Source organism: Littorina saxatilis, linkage group LG8 (genome assembly GCF_037325665.1).
Source record: "Littorina saxatilis isolate snail1 linkage group LG8, US_GU_Lsax_2.0, whole genome shotgun sequence".
NCBI lineage: Eukaryota > Metazoa > Mollusca > Gastropoda > Littorinimorpha > Littorinidae > Littorina > Littorina saxatilis.
In genome coordinates, this window is record NC_090252.1 from 27056649 (window position 1) to 27075030 (window position 18382).

At 44.9% G+C, this 18382-nt stretch overlaps 1 protein-coding gene across 2 annotated transcripts in view; it reads right to left on the reverse strand.

The window, feature by feature from the left end:
* LOC138973183 (hemicentin-1-like) overlaps positions 1-18382 on the reverse strand; it is a 33621-nt gene that overhangs the window by 3020 nt on the left and 12219 nt on the right. The window contains exons 11-21 of one of the 2 annotated variants that reach the window (XM_070345873.1): positions 16911-17186; positions 16230-16472; positions 15622-15834; positions 14781-14996; positions 14196-14288; positions 13569-13769; positions 13209-13279; positions 12599-12827; positions 12008-12218; positions 11601-11658; positions 8614-8753 (exon numbers count right to left, since the gene is read on the reverse strand). In XM_070345873.1, coding sequence (XP_070201974.1) covers positions 11616-11658; positions 12008-12218; positions 12599-12827; positions 13209-13279; positions 13569-13769; positions 14196-14288; positions 14781-14996; positions 15622-15834; positions 16230-16472; positions 16911-17186 — 1796 coding nt within the window. In that variant the 3' untranslated portion in view covers positions 8614-8753; positions 11601-11615. Of the gene's footprint in view, positions 1-2129; positions 4569-8459; positions 8754-11600; positions 11659-12007; positions 12219-12598; positions 12828-13208; positions 13280-13568; positions 13770-14195; positions 14289-14780; positions 14997-15621; positions 15835-16229; positions 16473-16910; positions 17187-18382 lie in introns of those variants that run through there. The other variant, XM_070345874.1, reaches the window with a different exon arrangement.

Consider the following 18382-nt stretch of genomic DNA (forward strand, 5'->3'; position numbering starts at 1 on the left):
GGAACAGGTGCAGGGGCCGCTGGCTGCACCGGATGAGGCTGGACGGGTGGGGGGAAGACAGGGCGTGCGATGCAGACAGTGCCTCGGTCCGGGAACGTTGGGGTAGCAGGGACTTGGGGTAAAGGGGCAAGATTGAGCATGGAATCCCAAAATGTGACCTGCTGAGTGTCGTGTAGCTGCACGGGGACTGGCAGTGTCACATTTTGATGCTCTTCCTCTGTCTGGCAGCTTTGCTCACGGAGAGGTTGCGCCGTGATGGATGTTGACTGATGACTCGCGCGTTTCTCACTTGGCTGTCTCCATGACAACGGTTGTTGGTCTCTTTGACGCTTGGTAGGGCACCTGTTCTGCAGATGCCCGTGGCGGTTGCAAAGCCAACAACGTGGCTTCGCGGATGGTTGCTGTTGACGTAAGGCAGCTCGAGGGTGTTGGTCCAGGGCAGCTCGAAGCTCTGCTGAGCTGACGGCGAGTTCGTTGACTGGGACCTGCAGCCTGCTTAACCCGGCACTCCTCTCTTTGGAAACAGGAGTTGCTTGGTCAGCCACTACATCGACATCTTCCCTCATCCACCTGAGAGCTTCGGCACGGACTGCCGCAAAAGTGACAGCCTCACGCCCTCTCACAAAGCGCAGCAGATCTCGTCGTAGAGGATGCAAAAACAGTCCATGGCTGAAATGATCCCGGAGAGCATCATCTGTCAATGTATCAGGAACAAGAGAATTAATCTTGACATGCAGAGACTGCAAACTGTGGGCATATGAAAGAAGGCCCTCCTCTTGTCCCTGGTAACGCGTGAAGAATGACGAAAGCAGTGAAGAAATGCTGGCGTGGTCTCCAAACGTGTCCTGCAGAATGGTCAGGACTAGGTCAGCCGTAGCGGTCGCCTGAGGGGGGTGCAGGTTAACCTCCTTCCTGGCAGCCCCAGCGAGTGACTGGATCAGCCACTCTGCTCCCTCCCCTCCAAGTGCCGCCATGTTGAAATGGGAAATGACGCGACGTGCCTCGGTGCTGAAATCGTCGAGCTGACAGCCATCGTCACCACCAGTGAAGACAGGAAGCCTGGGAGGGGGGAACATCTGCCACCGGGGTCTAGGAACCCCGTCGACCGCCATCTTGGATACGCCGAGTACCTCCTACACTGCTACCCCTGCTTTCTGGTGTTAAACTACGGCGTCTCTACTTCCTGAATCCTGCTCCGCATGCGCCAGATGTGATAGGGTGGAGTGGAAGGGGGGAATAGGCCAGGAAGCATAAATGAGACGCCAAGACAGAGGTTGCGATAACGTGACTTTTACTTAACGTACACCAGAAGCAAACACCAGAAAGTTAACACCAGAAAGTTAACACCAGAAAGTTAACACCAGAAAGTTAACACCAGAAAGTTAACACCAGAAAGTTAACACCAGAAAGTTAACACCAGAAAGCAGTGTAGATTCTCCCCAGTGAGCACACTCAGTGAAACGTAAACACAAGAGCACAGGTATCGGAATCTAACACCACAAGTCGACTGATTACAACTTCGCGACAAATTTGGTCAGCACTTCGACCGTTCACGTCAACCGACACAATCGAGCAGCACACAGCTCAGTATATCACAAATCGTGTTCTCTCCTCTAGCCTAAATACTCAGTCTTTTAAAGGCTGGTCACTTCTGATAGCCAATAGGAAGAATACCTAGGTGTCAGGCAACGGGGGGTGTCGTCTTAAAATTGCCTGCCCAATGAAAGGGATCGTTACCAAGGCATGAAGCCGGGTCGGTGTCAAGCACAGGAAATATTACGCACACCGGATAAGGCTCATTATATTACAACCAGTTACAAAGAAGGGGGAGAGGGGTAAGAGACTAAAACCTCTTCTATGATATACCCTGTCAAAAGAAATGACACCCACTTGACAAACCGCCGTCCAACGATACCCAGACAGTCCGGCGGCACATTACATAACGACCACCTAAATCTGGGATAAGAGGTTAGAAATGCATCCGGTCAAGAGTCTACCCTACGATAGTAGACACACAATAATCCTCGCTGGAGACACAACTTGGGTCAGGGGAAGATAATAGACAGGGGAGGCAACTGGGTCGGGCTGGGGATAATTACACAAAAAGACTGTGTACGCCACTTGACTACATTAGCGTGCCTGAGGTAGCTTTATCCCTGGGGTTCACGTGTGATATCTCTCTCCGGCCCGTGCCCAGAGATCTCTCATCTGAACCCAGGGTTGAACTAACACTGGACGACGGCGAAGAACTGGGATTGCTCGCTGGACGGGGAAACCACCATCTTGGCATCGTCAGGCCTTTACGTCTGCTGTTCCCTTTCTCTCTCGCAATGTCACATTTGCGTAGAGTATTGTGCGATCTCTTCGGAAACACATAGCTTCTGAGACTTGCCGTGGAAACTGCCGATTGTTTACGACCAGGCAGAGTCATGTTTGTCTTACCAGTGAAAAGGCCTGCCGATATACCAGACGGATGACTGCTACTGAGTGAATGGCTGTGTGTGTCTAGGGAACGAATGGTTCCGAACACTCTGTCACTTCTCGAAGAAGAGGTATCAGACTTCTTCCTCTGGACAGTGTAAAACTTGAGCTGCATTTGTTCTGCTTTTCCTTGACTCCGCGAACCCTGCGACGAATGTGTTGAGCTTGAGCTCTTTCTCTGAAGGGTGTAAAACCGTGGCCGTTTGTTGGGTCGTTTGAAGCTCGGCCCTAGGGAGTCTAGGGTACTGACCAGCTCTTGTAGCACCTTCTTGTCTGACCGGTCCAGTGCTGTGGCAGGATGGCAGTACACTCTGCGAACGAACGACGTGTCATTGGCACTTGCAGAAGAGTGGAGCGAGACCAGACTGGGTGAGGACGGACACGCGCTCTTTATGCTGCGAGCTTCAGGGTAAAAGTTGGTCTGTGTGGGTGTGGTGTTGGGAGCTGGGGATTTGAGAGGATTCACGTCATAGCCATCTAACTCGGCGTTGAACATCTGCGTCGTGGATGAAGACATGTCACTTCCGCTGGAAGAATGAACGTTTTCTTCCATACATTTGCTGTCAGTTAAATCAGTTGCAGCGGCTTTCGGCGTGCTGGTGCTTTGTTCTGTCCTGAGAACAGATGAAGGTGTCTTCCACAACTGAAAAGACCTCTCGTAACTCCATCTCTGGGCAGGAAGCGCCTCTGGTATCGCCCCTTGTTGGTTTTGATTAGGACGTGATTGCTGAAGGTCTGTTGACGAAGAGCCGTCCAGACTGTCCAGGTCCACGGTGTTCTCCTGAGTCTCTGTGGCTGTGTGTGCCTCCAGCTCCTCGTCCAGACGCTGCAAGATGTGATACACGCTCTCGCCGTCTGTCACCGTCACGTTCCTCTCTGTGCCGACCTCGTCCTCCGCATACTGCCCTCGTGGCGGCTGGGCAGTGTTGTCACTGCGTGCTTCCTCTCTTGTTGCCCAGACCAGGTTAGCGTCCCGTGTGTCTTCTTTGTCGTCAGCGTTCAGTTGAGGGCCGTCGTGACTCCAGTCCTCAGCACGCTGCCCTGTTGGTGACTGTACATTGAAATCACTGCTTGTTTCCTCTGTTGTTGCCCCGATCAGGTTGACACCAGGCTTCCCCAGTGCCTGTCCCTTGTCACTGTCTGTCAGTTGAAGGTCTGTGTCGTTTCTACGCTGGACACAGTCCTCGCTGGTCACATTCTCTCTTGCGGATGTAGCTTGGTTAAAATCTGGTGTTATCAATGTCCCACCTTCGTTAATGTCTGTCAGTTGACACTGGACATCACTGTCGTGTGTTGGCTCTGGCTTTCCAGTGCGAACCCAATCGGGGGCCCTCCGCTCACGCTCCAGAGAGCTGCGTTTGGGGTTTACGTTCCTACCCTTGATCGCACCGACAGGTACGTCTTCCTTGAAAGTAGCAGCAATCTCCTCAGGTATTTTTCTCGCGCTTATATACAGGTTTTCAATGTCTTTCACAGTTGCAGTTTTGCTCTTTTCATGCACTTCAGAATCTTTGTGTCTCGGCCCAGAGATCTTCTGATTGAGGTTACCACTCTCTTCGGCTTGCTTCTTTTCGGAATGTTTGGTATTTTTCTCCTGCAATGTGGACGCTTCAGTCGTGTAAAGTGAACTCCTGCCATCTGCACCCATCTCATGCTTTGCACTTCGATTCTGAATCCCAGAACATCGTCTAAGCACATTTTCATCGGTGGACTCCAGACTGCAGGGAACGTTGGTGGCACTAATAATACTTTCCACGCACATCTTGCAGTTTTCACCCGACGCGGAGGCCTCACTGAGATCCTCGGATACGATGGTCAACGAGTCCGAGAGGGAGGAGAGACTGACCCCATCAGGAAACTCCTCCCCGAACGACAGGCGATGAGACAAGTGTTTGGACGGAAGACAGTCGTGTTGGTGATGGCGGTTGGAGGATGCATCCCCGGCGTGCTCGGTTTTCGTGGTGACGGTGGCACCCTGACCAGAGAAGTGGGGGTGGGAGATGGTCAGCTTGGACCTTCGTGTCCTCCGGCGCTTTGAAGGCAGCACTGATTTCAGTGAGGGCACTTTGCTGAAAGACATCGGCAACCTGAAACACAGAAGGTTCGGTACGTGATTAAATAAGAGGGGAAAGAAACTGAAACAAAGTCACTCAGAAGAAAATAGATATCCTGCTGCGACCTTTGCTTCACAGCTAAACATGCTGTAATCCATTCAGTGGAAGGCAGACAATGCGATTAGTGCCACGGATTTCCCCAACGCCTAATAGGCCTAGTGTGAAACATTCGTACAGAACTTTCTTTAGCATACTTGAATGTACCTCATACCAAATTCTCAGGGAAACCGCCTGAAAGCGCAGACTAAGGCCGGCAAGATATTTTTTTAAGAAACGCTAAGTGAGATTCGAAACCAGTCTTCTGGCACCCAAGAAAATAAGACGCATTGCTAATCCAATGTCATTGAACTGGACAAACGATTTTCATTGGACTGATGCTTTTCACGCCGGGGAAAGGTGTACGCCCGGTGAAATGCCTATCGCCTTCTCCGCTTGGTCTCGCAGCAATTTCTTGAACAGATGCAGGTATGTTGCTGCATTAAAGACACATTTGGTTGCCTAACTGCAAGTAAGTCGATTAGCAGTTACATAACACATAATATGCAGATACTCCTCAATGCAGCTACGTCACAAAATATGCGTATTTATACCTTTAAAGTATAGTACGTTTTGTGGTGGGAAGTGCGGCATTCTGGATTAAATTTCCGCCATTTGCCTTTCCCTGCAGTTGTACTATACACATGCAAAAACACTTTTACATTCATAATATTGCATCATATATCCCTTTTCTTGTCTTATAATTTGGGTTTTACTGTACAATGACGCACTGCGACACAATAAGGTATTGTATAACAGTACCCTCAAATTTTGGGATACGGTGCCAAACCCCCTTCACACAACTTGGTGTACGCTTCCATTCCCAGTGGGTGTACGTTTCAGTATCCTTCAGTTTGTGTGTTATGTGCTTAAAGGCACAGTAAGCCTCCCGTAAACCATCACAGATACGGTCAGGCTTTTACACACAGTACAAACACCCTTTCATTTAAACACTCACCGATTGAGAACATCCTAGGTGCCCTCCGTAAAGAGCGAACAATTTTCAAAGAATTTATTTTTGCGTGGTTTATCTTACCCCTGAGCCATCGTGAACCCGTGTGATCCAGTTTCCCTTTTTCACAATGTAGTCGTCAGTTAGACATTTGAATGCGACTCGATGTGAGCTTATTTACAATAGCACATTTTAATGCACGAAACAAACGGCTGTGGTTCACAAGAACTCTAGCGATGGCTTTTGACTGTTGAGAGGAACGGCGATTTGCATAAACCGTCGTCTGCTACGACCCTTGCGTGACCCTGCTTCCGGGCTTTTCTTTTTTCAAACTTTCACACCTTTGAATTGTACTGATCTTGTCTTGATGAAAAAAGAATTCTTTTATGATTAAAGAATGTTTGAGTAACAAGCTGTCAATTTCTGTATTTAGATTTTAAAAGTTAGGTCTAGCGCAAAAACGCACCGTTCGGTCCAAAAACATTTTGATAATCATCGATTCACGGCTATCGCCAGTTTACATCGATAGAATGAGACCCGAAGGGAATTAACTCATGTTTGACCTGAGTTCAGGATGGGTCCAAAAAGTGCTCGAGACAATCTGCAAAATTAATTCTTTAAAAATTGCTCGTTCTTTACGTAGGGCACCTAGGATGTTCCCGTTTGGTGAGCGTTCAAATGGAAGGGTGTTTGTACTGTGTGTAAAAGCCTGACAGTATCTGTGATGGTTTACGGGAGGTTTACTGTCCGGGCGTGATTTCCGGTATTGAATACTCATAACAGCCGTCCAGCACCAAAACGAGGCGCCATTGTTGTAGAGGACCAAGTCCACAAAAATAAATTCTTTGAAAATTTCTCACGCTCGACAGAAAGCAGCCAGGATGTTCCCGTTCGGTGAGCGTTCAAATGGAAGTATGCTTGTACTGTATGTACGGTTTACGGGAGGCTTACTGTGCCTTTAATTCGTGCAAAGAAACGGATCTAGCATGTTTAAATCGTGCAAATATGTATGCTAGCTGGAATATATCACATCGAAACATTCCCAACATGTCCAATATTTTGTCCGAAACTGCTCCGACCACACACACACACGCACACACACACGCACGTACACACACACAAACACACACACACACACAGACGCACACACACACAGACGCACGCACACAAACGCATGCAAACACATATATATTTCGTTCTGTTAATAACCGTATAACCAGAGACTGCCTACGTGACTTCTATAATATTACACAATCTCTCGCAAAACACTTGCTGACCTGAACTGCAATGAACTTTTTTTTACAAGGACGCATATACACACACACACACACACACACACACACACACACACACACACACACACACACACACACACACACACACACACACGCGCGCGCGCACACACACACACCGACACACACACAATGAAATAGGAGAAGCGGAGATTGTGCATTTGTGAATATCGTCAAACGAAATGAGTAGAGTTCACTAGTTGACCACGACTACTATTTTTGTTGTTATGCGCTGGGCCAACACAACGTTTTGGGAACGTAACATTATTAGATTTTGATTTTTAATGGGATATTCCAACGATTAGAGACATTTTAACATACAAAAGTAAAACGACAAAAGTCATTAGTGCAAGAGTTTCTGTTTACAGACACAATTACAGTTCTGTTTCAAACAAGTTGCCCTAAAGTCACCTGGAAAATTTGAGAAAGGGTTTGAAGTGGGGTAATAATTTCTAGTAAGAGGGAGTAGAGAGGGAACCTGTCGACCCTTTCTCCATCTCAGTCTTCTCACTGCACCCATCGCATAGGGAAGCGGCGGGATGTGATGGTTCGCCGTGTTCCCATCTCGCTATGAGATACGAGAGAGGAGGTTCTGTCAAACCGTCCCTTCCCCTTGCACGTCTGATAAAGACGGAGGAGAAGCAATGGGATGATGCGATGAGCTCTCCTGTTTTTAGCCTCCACCCCCTTTTTAGGGGGAATATGAGGCTGGGGAAGGGCAGGCGTAGAATGGGAGGGGGGAGAATGGCGAGTAGGATGGGCTAGGGGAGGGTAGGATGGGCTAGTGCATACATTAACCTAGTTATTACGTGGTGTTTGGTCGGAGTTCGATTCAACTGAGTGATTCCGGCCTCCATTTTGTTTTACACAAACTCATGATGACGTCTGACATAGTTTGCTAGTGACGTGTCTTTTTGTGCATGATGTGGTAATCTACCTGATCTAAATTTAGATCCAAAAATAGGCCAAGACCAGCCGGGTCCGAGTACGAAATTAATTCGTAAAAAAATCGCAGTTCTTGACTCTTTGGGTGCAAGTCAATGAAACTTGGTAGTTTTTCTAACGGATAGCTGCCTGAGGTATGACTAAAAGCCCCAGGGGCTCCGTGCACCTGGATTTGACAAGTTCAGTACCTTTAAAGAGAGGGTACTATGGAAAAAGTTCACGCATTTGATAGAGAAAGGGTTTCTGTAATTGCCACCTTAAAATTGCCAGTATAAAAAAAACAGGGCCCGCATTCTAGCACATTTTGTTCGAGAATGTACCTTCAATCCGCCTTCTCTCGCCTCAGATTGTCAGCGGCGCGGGCGATTTGCATTGAACCGGGCGTACACCTTCCTCTGGCGTGTTTACGGTACATTTTAACCACACTCATCTATTTTATTTTATGACCATATCAATACTTTTTATTCTTTCCGGTCCCAGGAGACTGTTTCTGCCTAACTCTCATTTACTGTTTTCTGTATTCAAAACGCTTACTTCCCTTTGTTTCTCAGAACGTGTCTGCCTCGAGTGGTTGTGATTAACGTAGGGAAGGCGTAACGTGCAAAGAGCGAGTGATAAACACAATGTGAGGTGCTGCACCTGAGGCGTCTCCACCATGGTCTGCCCTTTTCTCTCGTCTCTCCCCGGGGGGTGTCCCCAGGTCGTTCTGTAGAGGGCGTTTCCATGGTGACCACTGCCACGTCTGCTTCTGCAACAACGTTGTTTGGCTTGCCATCGTTCGTTGTATCGTCGTTGCTGTTGGTGATGGTGGCGGTGGTTGGGTTGGCGGTGGTGGAGATGGCGGCTGCAGCGGTAGTTGTCCCGAACAGACGACCAGGATGAAAGCTCCTCAGCCATTTCACTTTACTCCAGTGGGGTGTTTTATACAGTCCCCTGAAGACAAAAAGCAGAACGTTTTGTTCAGTTTTGTTAAAACATATTTTTGATGTTATCAGCTTTTAGATCTCATATTGAACGGAACAGTCCGTCCAATGTACACGGCCATGCATATTGACAGCCACAGACCTGACCAGGCTTCAACGTGCACCCTTTCACTTGGACACACACACACACACACACACACACACACACACACACATACACACACACACACACACATGCATACACACACACACATACACACACACACACACACATGCATACACACACACACACATACACACACACACACACACACACATACATACACACACACACACACACACATGCATACACACACACACATACACACACACATACACACACACACACACATACACACACACACACATACACACACACACATACACACACACATACACACACACACACACATACACACACACACATACACACACACATACACACACATATATACATACACACACACATACACACACACACACACACACACACACACACACACACACACTAAAAAATAAAAAATAAAAAAAGTAAAACCTATAGCGTGGAAGCATTGTGTGCAAGGTTGACATTATTGGCTGAATACATTTAGCAAGTTGGCATAACTGTGTGTCCCTTACCAACTTCATTAAACAACAAGTTCCAACTGGGCACAGGGAGCAGCAATGTTGGCTTAAGGCGTTTGGGGTTTTGCTTCCAGGATAAGCTGTCTCGTGTACATGCCTCAAGAGACCTGTGACGGTCACCTACATTGCTCACACGAGAAGGAATGTATATATATATAGCTTTGACCGTCACACCATCCCCAGCAATGTATAGAGCAGAAAGACACAGCGCTTAGAAAAAATTACACAAATAGTGCAGGATAGAAAAAACCAACAAAACACAGGTCTGAACAATCTCAGAATGCAAACCAAACTTCATGATCCCCGCATTACACACAGAGAACATTCGGTAAGTACATTAATGTCAAGCATTTTCTTTCATTCTTTTTGGTCATAACTTTCATTGTAATTGTTTTTGGACTAAAAGTAAGCTACAACGTTTGCACGCACATTTCACGGTAACGATTGTCTCTTGGACAGCAATATAAGCACAATGGTTGAAATCATTATTTTAAATAGAATAATGAATAATGCAAAGAAATGCGTAAAAGGATAAAGCACTGTTCCGTCTCTCAGTCTAATCAAGCGTTTAATACCAAAAAGCGAAACAAAAGAAAGCAAAGAGTAAATACCCACTTTGGAAAACATGCGTACTATCCCTTAGTAACGATGGGGACCTGCTAAATACGATTTTGACAGAACGGGAGAAAGAAAAAAAACATTTCTTGTTTCCGAAGCAAAGCCAACCATGTGCAGACAGGGGCATAGAACGCACATAACACGTCCCCTCTCTCTCTCTCTCTCTCTCTCTCTCTCTCTCTCTCTCTCTCTCTCTCTCTCTCTCTCTCTCTCTCTCTCTCTCTCTCCTATTTGTATTAGAAGTAAGGACCGGTTGTAAGAAAAGGCGTCGCCTTAAACCTCTATCATTGAAAAATAAAGTTCCATCATCATCATCATCTCTCTCTCTCTCTGGCGATCTTTCTTTCCCTCTGGTTCTCTGTCTCTCACTCTGTGTTTCCTTCCTTATTTCATCCTTTTTTCTCTATCCCTCTCTCTATCTACCTATCCTATCTCCCCCCTCCTCTGTAGACCCCCTGTCTCTCTCTACAGCACGCACACACACACACACACACACACACACACACACACACACACACACACACACACACACACACACACACATGGTGACAGACCTGAAGTTGTCAGTATAAGTGCAGACGCCCTGCTTCTATTCGTGGTGTAGGAGTCAACGACTCAGACTAAGAACCCTAAAGGTGCCGCAGATACGATACATCCCATTTCTGCCCTCACAAGATAACAAAATCTCGTAGAGTAAAGCAGAATGGAACACTTTTTCTATGAGTGTCCCCGAATTAGAAGGTTTTGGACTTTTATTGAAAAAATGTTGAACAGTCTGACAGGTCGGGCTTTCTTATTGTCTATTACAGATGTATTATTCGGAATCGAAAAATGTCAGGAATCAGCGTTAATTAACCATGTTTTATTGATAGCAAAAATGTGCATTAGCAAAGTTAAGAAAACTAAATCGCATATTCCATTGGAAATTGTATTTCAACAAGAACTTGCGCTACGAAAGGTGTATCCCCATTGTCCTTAGTTAGATTGTTGTTGAATTAAAAAGTAATTTAATGGAAATGTAACCTGTAATGCAAAAGAAAACAAAATTAAAATTTCATTGAAACAAAAATGAAAAAAAAGACCAATGAAGAAGGATATGCTCACCGCCCAAAAAGAAAGAAAAAAAAAAGGAAAAAAAAAAAAAAAAAAAAAGACGAAAGAGGCAAAAAAGATGGGTTGAAGCAACCTTGCATGCAACTGAGGTCAAAAAAAAAAAAAAGAGTAAAGCAGAATGGATTGGTTGATTGATAGATCCTTAACGAATAAGGAAAAAGGTTTTAGGCACCAGCGATCAGTCTTTCAACCTGCCCTTCAAGTACTACATGTAAAGCACATACACAAGTACGCCAAGTAGAGGAATAGGGAGACAGCGCTGTTTCATGCGCTTAAAATGATGGCCATCTGCGTCAACTTTGCAACATGTATAATGTCACACATTGTTCTGACTGATAACTTTGTTTGATATCATAAAAAGAGCGGGCATCAAAACAAAAACAAAATATACACGCAGGCAAAATAAAAACTATCCCAAACCCTCAAGAAAGCCCTTTGAACAACCCGTTGTGTTTATTACCACGTGTCGTCACTGTCAGTAGGACACCTCGTCCCAATTCTTTGAATACATCTCCATGCTGTGCAAAAGAAGACTCTCAATTGACACAACACAATTATGCATTTCCACATTTGTTTGTTTGTTTGTTTGCTTAACGCCCAGCCGACCACGAAGGGCCATATCAGGGCGGTCATTTCCACATGCATTCGATAATTCACGCACATCAATAAAAATACGCACGTACTATAACTATGTGCACTGTCTAGTCCAAATATAAAAATTATCATTTCATCATTCATACTCATTCACATGGAGTGCAAATGCAAACGCAAAGAAGCGCGCGCGCGCGCACACACACACACACACACACACACACACACACACACACACACACACACATACACACAGCAACCAATTCATATTCTTACTTAGGATTCTCCAAGTAGAGCGGGTCAAGACCGTGTGAAGGTCGCAAGAGGTCAAGGCTGTTGCCATGGTGTACTTTTCGCCAATGACGTACCGTGTAGAAGATGAGTAAAACAAGAAAAACGCCACCTACACATCCCCCAAGGGCCGCAATTCCTACTCCGGACATGGACAGTTTGATCTCCGGTGTGTAGGCTTTGCTGCTGAACAGTGCTGCAACATTTTACCGGCAGATGTAAGATGGCACTCATTAAAATACGATTCGATAGACAAAAACAACAAAAACAGCAAGAAGGATATATTCAGGCGCTTTGGGCGGCGTCAGACACACAGAGAGAGACACACAGAGACATCACGCACATCCACTTACGCACACACACATTAAAGGCACACTCGAGTCTGTCTTGTGTAGACAGTTTGGCTCACCATCTAAGATCGTATCAGGCTTTTAAATGGGATAAGACAATCCCTCGACAAATAAACAGCCATCATGTATGCTGTGGTGATTTGGACACACACACACACACTTTTTCTTTTTTTCATCGTTTTTGTTTATCCTTATTTCTTGCTTTTCTCATAAAAAAAAGACTTACCATAAAGAGTAACGGTTGTAATAGGGTCAGAGTAAGGCCCCACCCCACCAGCGTTATAGGCGGCAACAGAGCAATTGTAGTGCGTTCTCTCCGTGAGACCGCTGATGTTGTGTGAACTGACAATGCTCGTGTTGACGGTGACAGAGAGTGGAGAGCTGAGCGAGTCTGCCTGCAGTCGTACGACATACCCCTCCACCGGCCGTTCTAATGACGCAGGGTCGTTTGGAATCTGAGGCAAGAAAATAATAGCTACCACTTGCACCACCACCACAAACAACAACAACAACAACAACAACAACAACAACAACAACAACAACAACAACAACAACAACCTTCTGTCCAGGGATGTACAAGTATCATCGTGTAAACATATCAATTGTTTTGAGTAGTATGTCTTCCACCTGTTTATTTATTTTTGATTGTAAGTTTGTTTGCCATACATGTTGTTGTTTTCAAAGATATGAATTTACGTAAATTTCATGGATATGTATAAAGAAATAAAACATTGTTTAAACCGATAACAAAAACCACTAGATCTTAAAACTAATGGGTTGTATAGACAACAAGTAACAGAGTCATGCGAAAACCACAGTACAAAGAACGGACTTACCTGCCAGGTGATGGTGAGACTGACGTCACTCAATGCTGTGACATTGACGACGACCGGGACAAAGTCTGGCACTGCGGAACAAAATATACAACACTGCCTCACACGGACGAAATACATCCTGTTATCAAAGCGAAAACAGCTATATATACAAACACACTTTAACTGCCGGGATCTATTAACGACTGTATAGCTGAACTTTTAAAATTGTAGTAAATAAGTACGGTGAAACGTTATCTTGCCTCGTAAACCGATTCGCTCTTTTCTCAATTCACCGCCTCTGCCATCAACCCCCAGCCCCTCCCAACATGTTTCCAGCCGTATGACCCCTTGACCCTCAAATAAAAAATAAAACCTAAATACCTGGTTGCCTAACAATGACAAAGATGGTGACGGATGCACTGGACAACTGTAATTGAGAGTTGACGGTTTCCACGGAAACGCTATGGTTCCCAAGGTCAAGGTCAGGGAAGACGACACCGGCTGGCTGGCTTGCAGGCACTGAAGTCTGCGACACTGTTACTCGGGATGAATTCAAAATTCTGACCTCGAAGTAGATGTTATCTGGGGGGAAAATGTAAAATATGTCAAATAACAAGTAAAATAAAAACAAATAGCACAAAAGTGAGCTGGTCTTATCCAAAGGAAAATAGAATTGATACACACGCATAACAAGATGTTGATAAGGGTTATGCTTCTTGACATTGAATTCCATGTTCTTTTCAAGCTATTTATTTTTGATGGAGAGTCTCTTGACACACTGACAGTATGCACCACCTGCTATCAACTGGAGAACTTCACAAGCGCCATGCTCCTTTAGTTTCATATCATGTTCCCCACATCTGCTAGCTGGGCCGAGAACAGCAACACCAGGCGCTGAACCACACGCCGTAACAGTTGCACAAAGTCAGATGGCTCCAATTGAAACAAATGTTCGTTCCATGTAAACACTCAGCATGTCACTGTCATATGATGTGAGAACATGATTACCTTTGTTTCCATTAAGATGTTGAGGGACGGTCCATGTGACGGTCAGATCTCGGTTTTCTGACGTTGCAGTGACGTCAATGGGTGGAGGTGGGGCTGTTGAGTAACAAACACTCATAACAAGAGGAACAGCTTCGAGTAATCATACGCCGCCAAATCAGGGTGGAAAATAATCTGCAAACCTAACTCACAGGAAATATTGTGGTTTTCTTTTACTGAAACTCTTCCTCAGTATTTAATCTTGTTTTCTGAATCGTTGGTTTTAATTTGTTTGCTTACTGTGTTGTTTTTTGTTTGTTTGTTCTTTTGCCTTTTGGGGGTGGGGGGGCGGGGGTCCCAGAGATTCTATGTATGATGTTGCAGAAGGTGCCAGAAGAATCGAAACTGCTATATTTTAATACTGATCTTGAATTTAGTTCTCAATCGAACTTCAGGGGAGAAAACCCCACTTCATTTTTCTTCCACCAAAAGCAATGTATAGCAGCTACTGGGTATTGCATCCAATCACAGTATCAAGTATTGGGGAACCTGAACAGCAAGCATACTGAAGTACAAGCCAGTTAACCTAACACAACAAGTCATACTGACCGTCAGGCAAAGTGAAGAAGCGAACGCTGGTCTGGCTGACAGGCCCTTGCCCCAGCACGTTGACCAGCATGACCCGCATGTAGTACAGCGTGTAGGGGACCAAGCCAGTGACCCTGACCTCCACGGCCCCTGACCCTCCTCCCAAGGTGCTCACTCCACTGCCGCTTTCTGCTGGTCCGCCTGGCCCCGCTCCCACCTCGCGGACACTGTCCCTGTCTGCAGATGAGATAAAAATGAAGTTTTTCATAAAATAAGAAATAAACAAAGAAATAAATGCCGGTGAAGGTTAGAAACTCTTTCATGTTTTCATGTTCGTGTCAACAATGACATTACCGATATACTTTTGTCATTCAAGTGAACCTGTTTCCTTGCTGATATTTTCAACGGTTGTTTAAAGTTGCTTGTCAAATGAAACAGAAGTGCACAAGAAATGCAACTCGATGTGTATTTTTGGTGAAGGAAAAATGTGCCTCCACTTTCATGCCTGAAGGGTGTGTCATACGCGACACAGCTTTCGCTGAACTGCTATTTGAAGATTTAGCTTCACCTGAGTTCTGAGTTTGTAGAAGACCGGAGTAAAAGTCAATGTTCACATCCATTTTCGTCTGGATATGTTTTGCTTTATATTAAATTTAGTTTTCACATCCATTTTCGTCTGAATATGTTTTGCAAAATCAAAGTTAGTTTCCTCATCCATTTTCGTCTGGATATGTTTTGCAAAATCAAACCTAGTTTCCACATCCATTTTCGTCTGGAAATGTTTTGCATTATATCACAGTCAGTTTCCACATCCATTTTTGTCTTGATATGTTTTGCGTGGTCATGTTTCAGTAAACCCGACCTTCTGTCGCTGTCCCGGGTGCTGCATCAGCCTTTGCTGGCTGACTGTATGTGGCTGAGATGTGTCTGGAGGTCCACGTGCTGCTGGCGGACGTCCTGTACTCCACGCTGACGCCGTCCAGAGGCAGCGAGCCCAGTCTGCTGACAACGTTGACGGGGAGCAAGGCGGACCGTGCAGAAGGCGTTACCCCTTTCAGTTCTGGGTCCGAGGGGCCTGACAAAGCAGATACAAGGCGAAAGAAAAAATCCGAAGGTTACGCTGAATAAACCTCTTAGTCTAAAATATTTGTGAATAAGTGTTTTACAATACAAAAAACATGTTTAAAAGAACAACCATTCTGCATTCACACGGTGGATCCATGCAGCAGAACAAACTGGCTAAACAATCGTGACATCGTTTAGGTGTGTTGAAAACCATTTCCATTATTTGTTCTCACTAGTACGGTACCCTTATCTTTTGCAGACAGTTGAGTGCCACTAGCACACACACACACACACACACACACACACACACACACACACACACACACACACACACACACACACACACACACACACACACACACACACACACACACACACACACACACACACAACCGATTTACTTACTTGACATTGTTACGTGATGTTCACCATGCTCATTTCTCGCAGTACAGTTGTAGACTGTTTTCAGCAAGGTCCTGTTTATGTACATTTGACCGTCAATGACCTCGTGACCTTGAAAGCTGTCGACGCTGCTGCCCCCTGTCTGGCCGTAGGTCACTACTGGGGGAGGTAAGCCTACTGGTCGACAAGCAATGCGGATAGTGGACATATTTTGTTCGGCTTCCACTTTTCGAACAAGTGGTTTACCTGAAAGAAGAAAGACATCGCAACACAACTCCATGAATAAGAAACGAGCATCTTTCTCTGTACCGGCAAAACAATACAGTACTAGTTTTTCCTAAAGAGAGTATTCAGACAAACGCAACCAAATGTTCAAATACCTTAAATCGTTATTGGTATTCTAACGCCTTTTCACTGACATTGAGAGACAGACAGACGGACCGTGACACACACACACACACACACACACACACACACACACACACACACACACACACACACACACATACATACACACACACACACACACACACACACTCACACACACACTCACACTCACACACACACACACACACACATACATATACACACTCACACACACACACACACACACACACACACACACACACACACACACACACACACACACACACACACACACACACACACACACACACTTCATACCTTGAATACCAAGGTAGATATCCGCAGTGTCACAGCCCAACACATTGCACGCAACACACAGCCATGTCCCTCCGTCCTTCTGATTGGTTGCAGCCGTTATGTTGAGTACACCATCAACCAATCCGTAGCCATCTTCGTTGACCTTGATTTCGCGACCTTCAGGTGACCTCCACCAGACCTCGGGGTCAGGGTCACCACTGACTGTGCACATGAAGGTAACCTGACTATTTTCGGGGGTTGCAGCTGGGTTTGAAATGGCTTCAATCATGGGAGGTACTGAAAAGAGACAAATAAATAACCAATACAGAACGTGTTATTAAAATGATAGATGTACTGATTAACATGATTTCAAACATTTAAAACAAACATAAGAAAAGCAAATTATAGACAAAAAGAAACATTTTATCTTTTGATATTTAAAGTTGACGAACAAGATACACAACAGACACCTAATAACGAAGGGTGATCACTTAGCTTCGGCTGATCAAATATGGCAAAAAAAACCTCAAGAAATGATTGAAGAAGGGAATGAACTCGTGAACAAACAACAAGTCGCGTAAGGCGAAAATACAATATTTAGTCAAGTAGCTGTCGAACTCACAGAATGAAACTGAACGCAATGTAATTTTTCAGCAAGACCGTATACTCGTAGCATCGTCAGTCCACCGCTCATGGCAAAGGCAGTGAAATTGACAAGAAGAGCGGGGTAGTAGTTGCGCTAAGAAGGATAGCACGCTTTTCTGTACCTCTCTTTGTTTTAACTTTCTGAGCGTGTTTTTAATCCAAACATATCATATCTATATGTTTTTGGAATCAGGAACCGACAAGGAATAAGATGAAAGTGTTTTTAAATTGATTTGGACAATTTAATTTTGATAATAATTTTTATATATTTAATTTTCAGAGCTTGTTTTTAATCCGAATATAACATATTTATATGTTTTTGGAATCAGCAAATGATGGAGAATAAGATAAACGTAAATTTGGATCGTTTTATAAATTTTTATTTTTTTTTACAATTTTCAGATTTTTAATGACCAAAGTCATTAATTAATTTTTAAGCCACCAAGCTGAAATGCAATACCGAACCCCGGGCTTCGTCGAAGATTACTTGACCAACATTTCAACCAATTTGGTTGAAAAATGAGGGCGTGACAGTGCCGCCTCAACTTTCACGAAAAGCCGGATATGACGTCATCAAAGACATTTATCAAAAAAATGAAAAAAACGTTCGGGGATTTCATACCCAGGAACTCTCATGTCAAATTTCATAAAGATCGGTCCAGTAGTTTAGTCTGAATCGCTCTACACACACACACACACGCACACACGCACGCACACACACACGCACATACACCACGACCCTCGTTTCGATTCCCCCTCGATGTTAAAATATTTAGTCAAAACTTGACTAAATATAAAAAGCAGAAAGAAAGAAACAAGTCGCGTAAGGCGAAATTACTACATTTAGT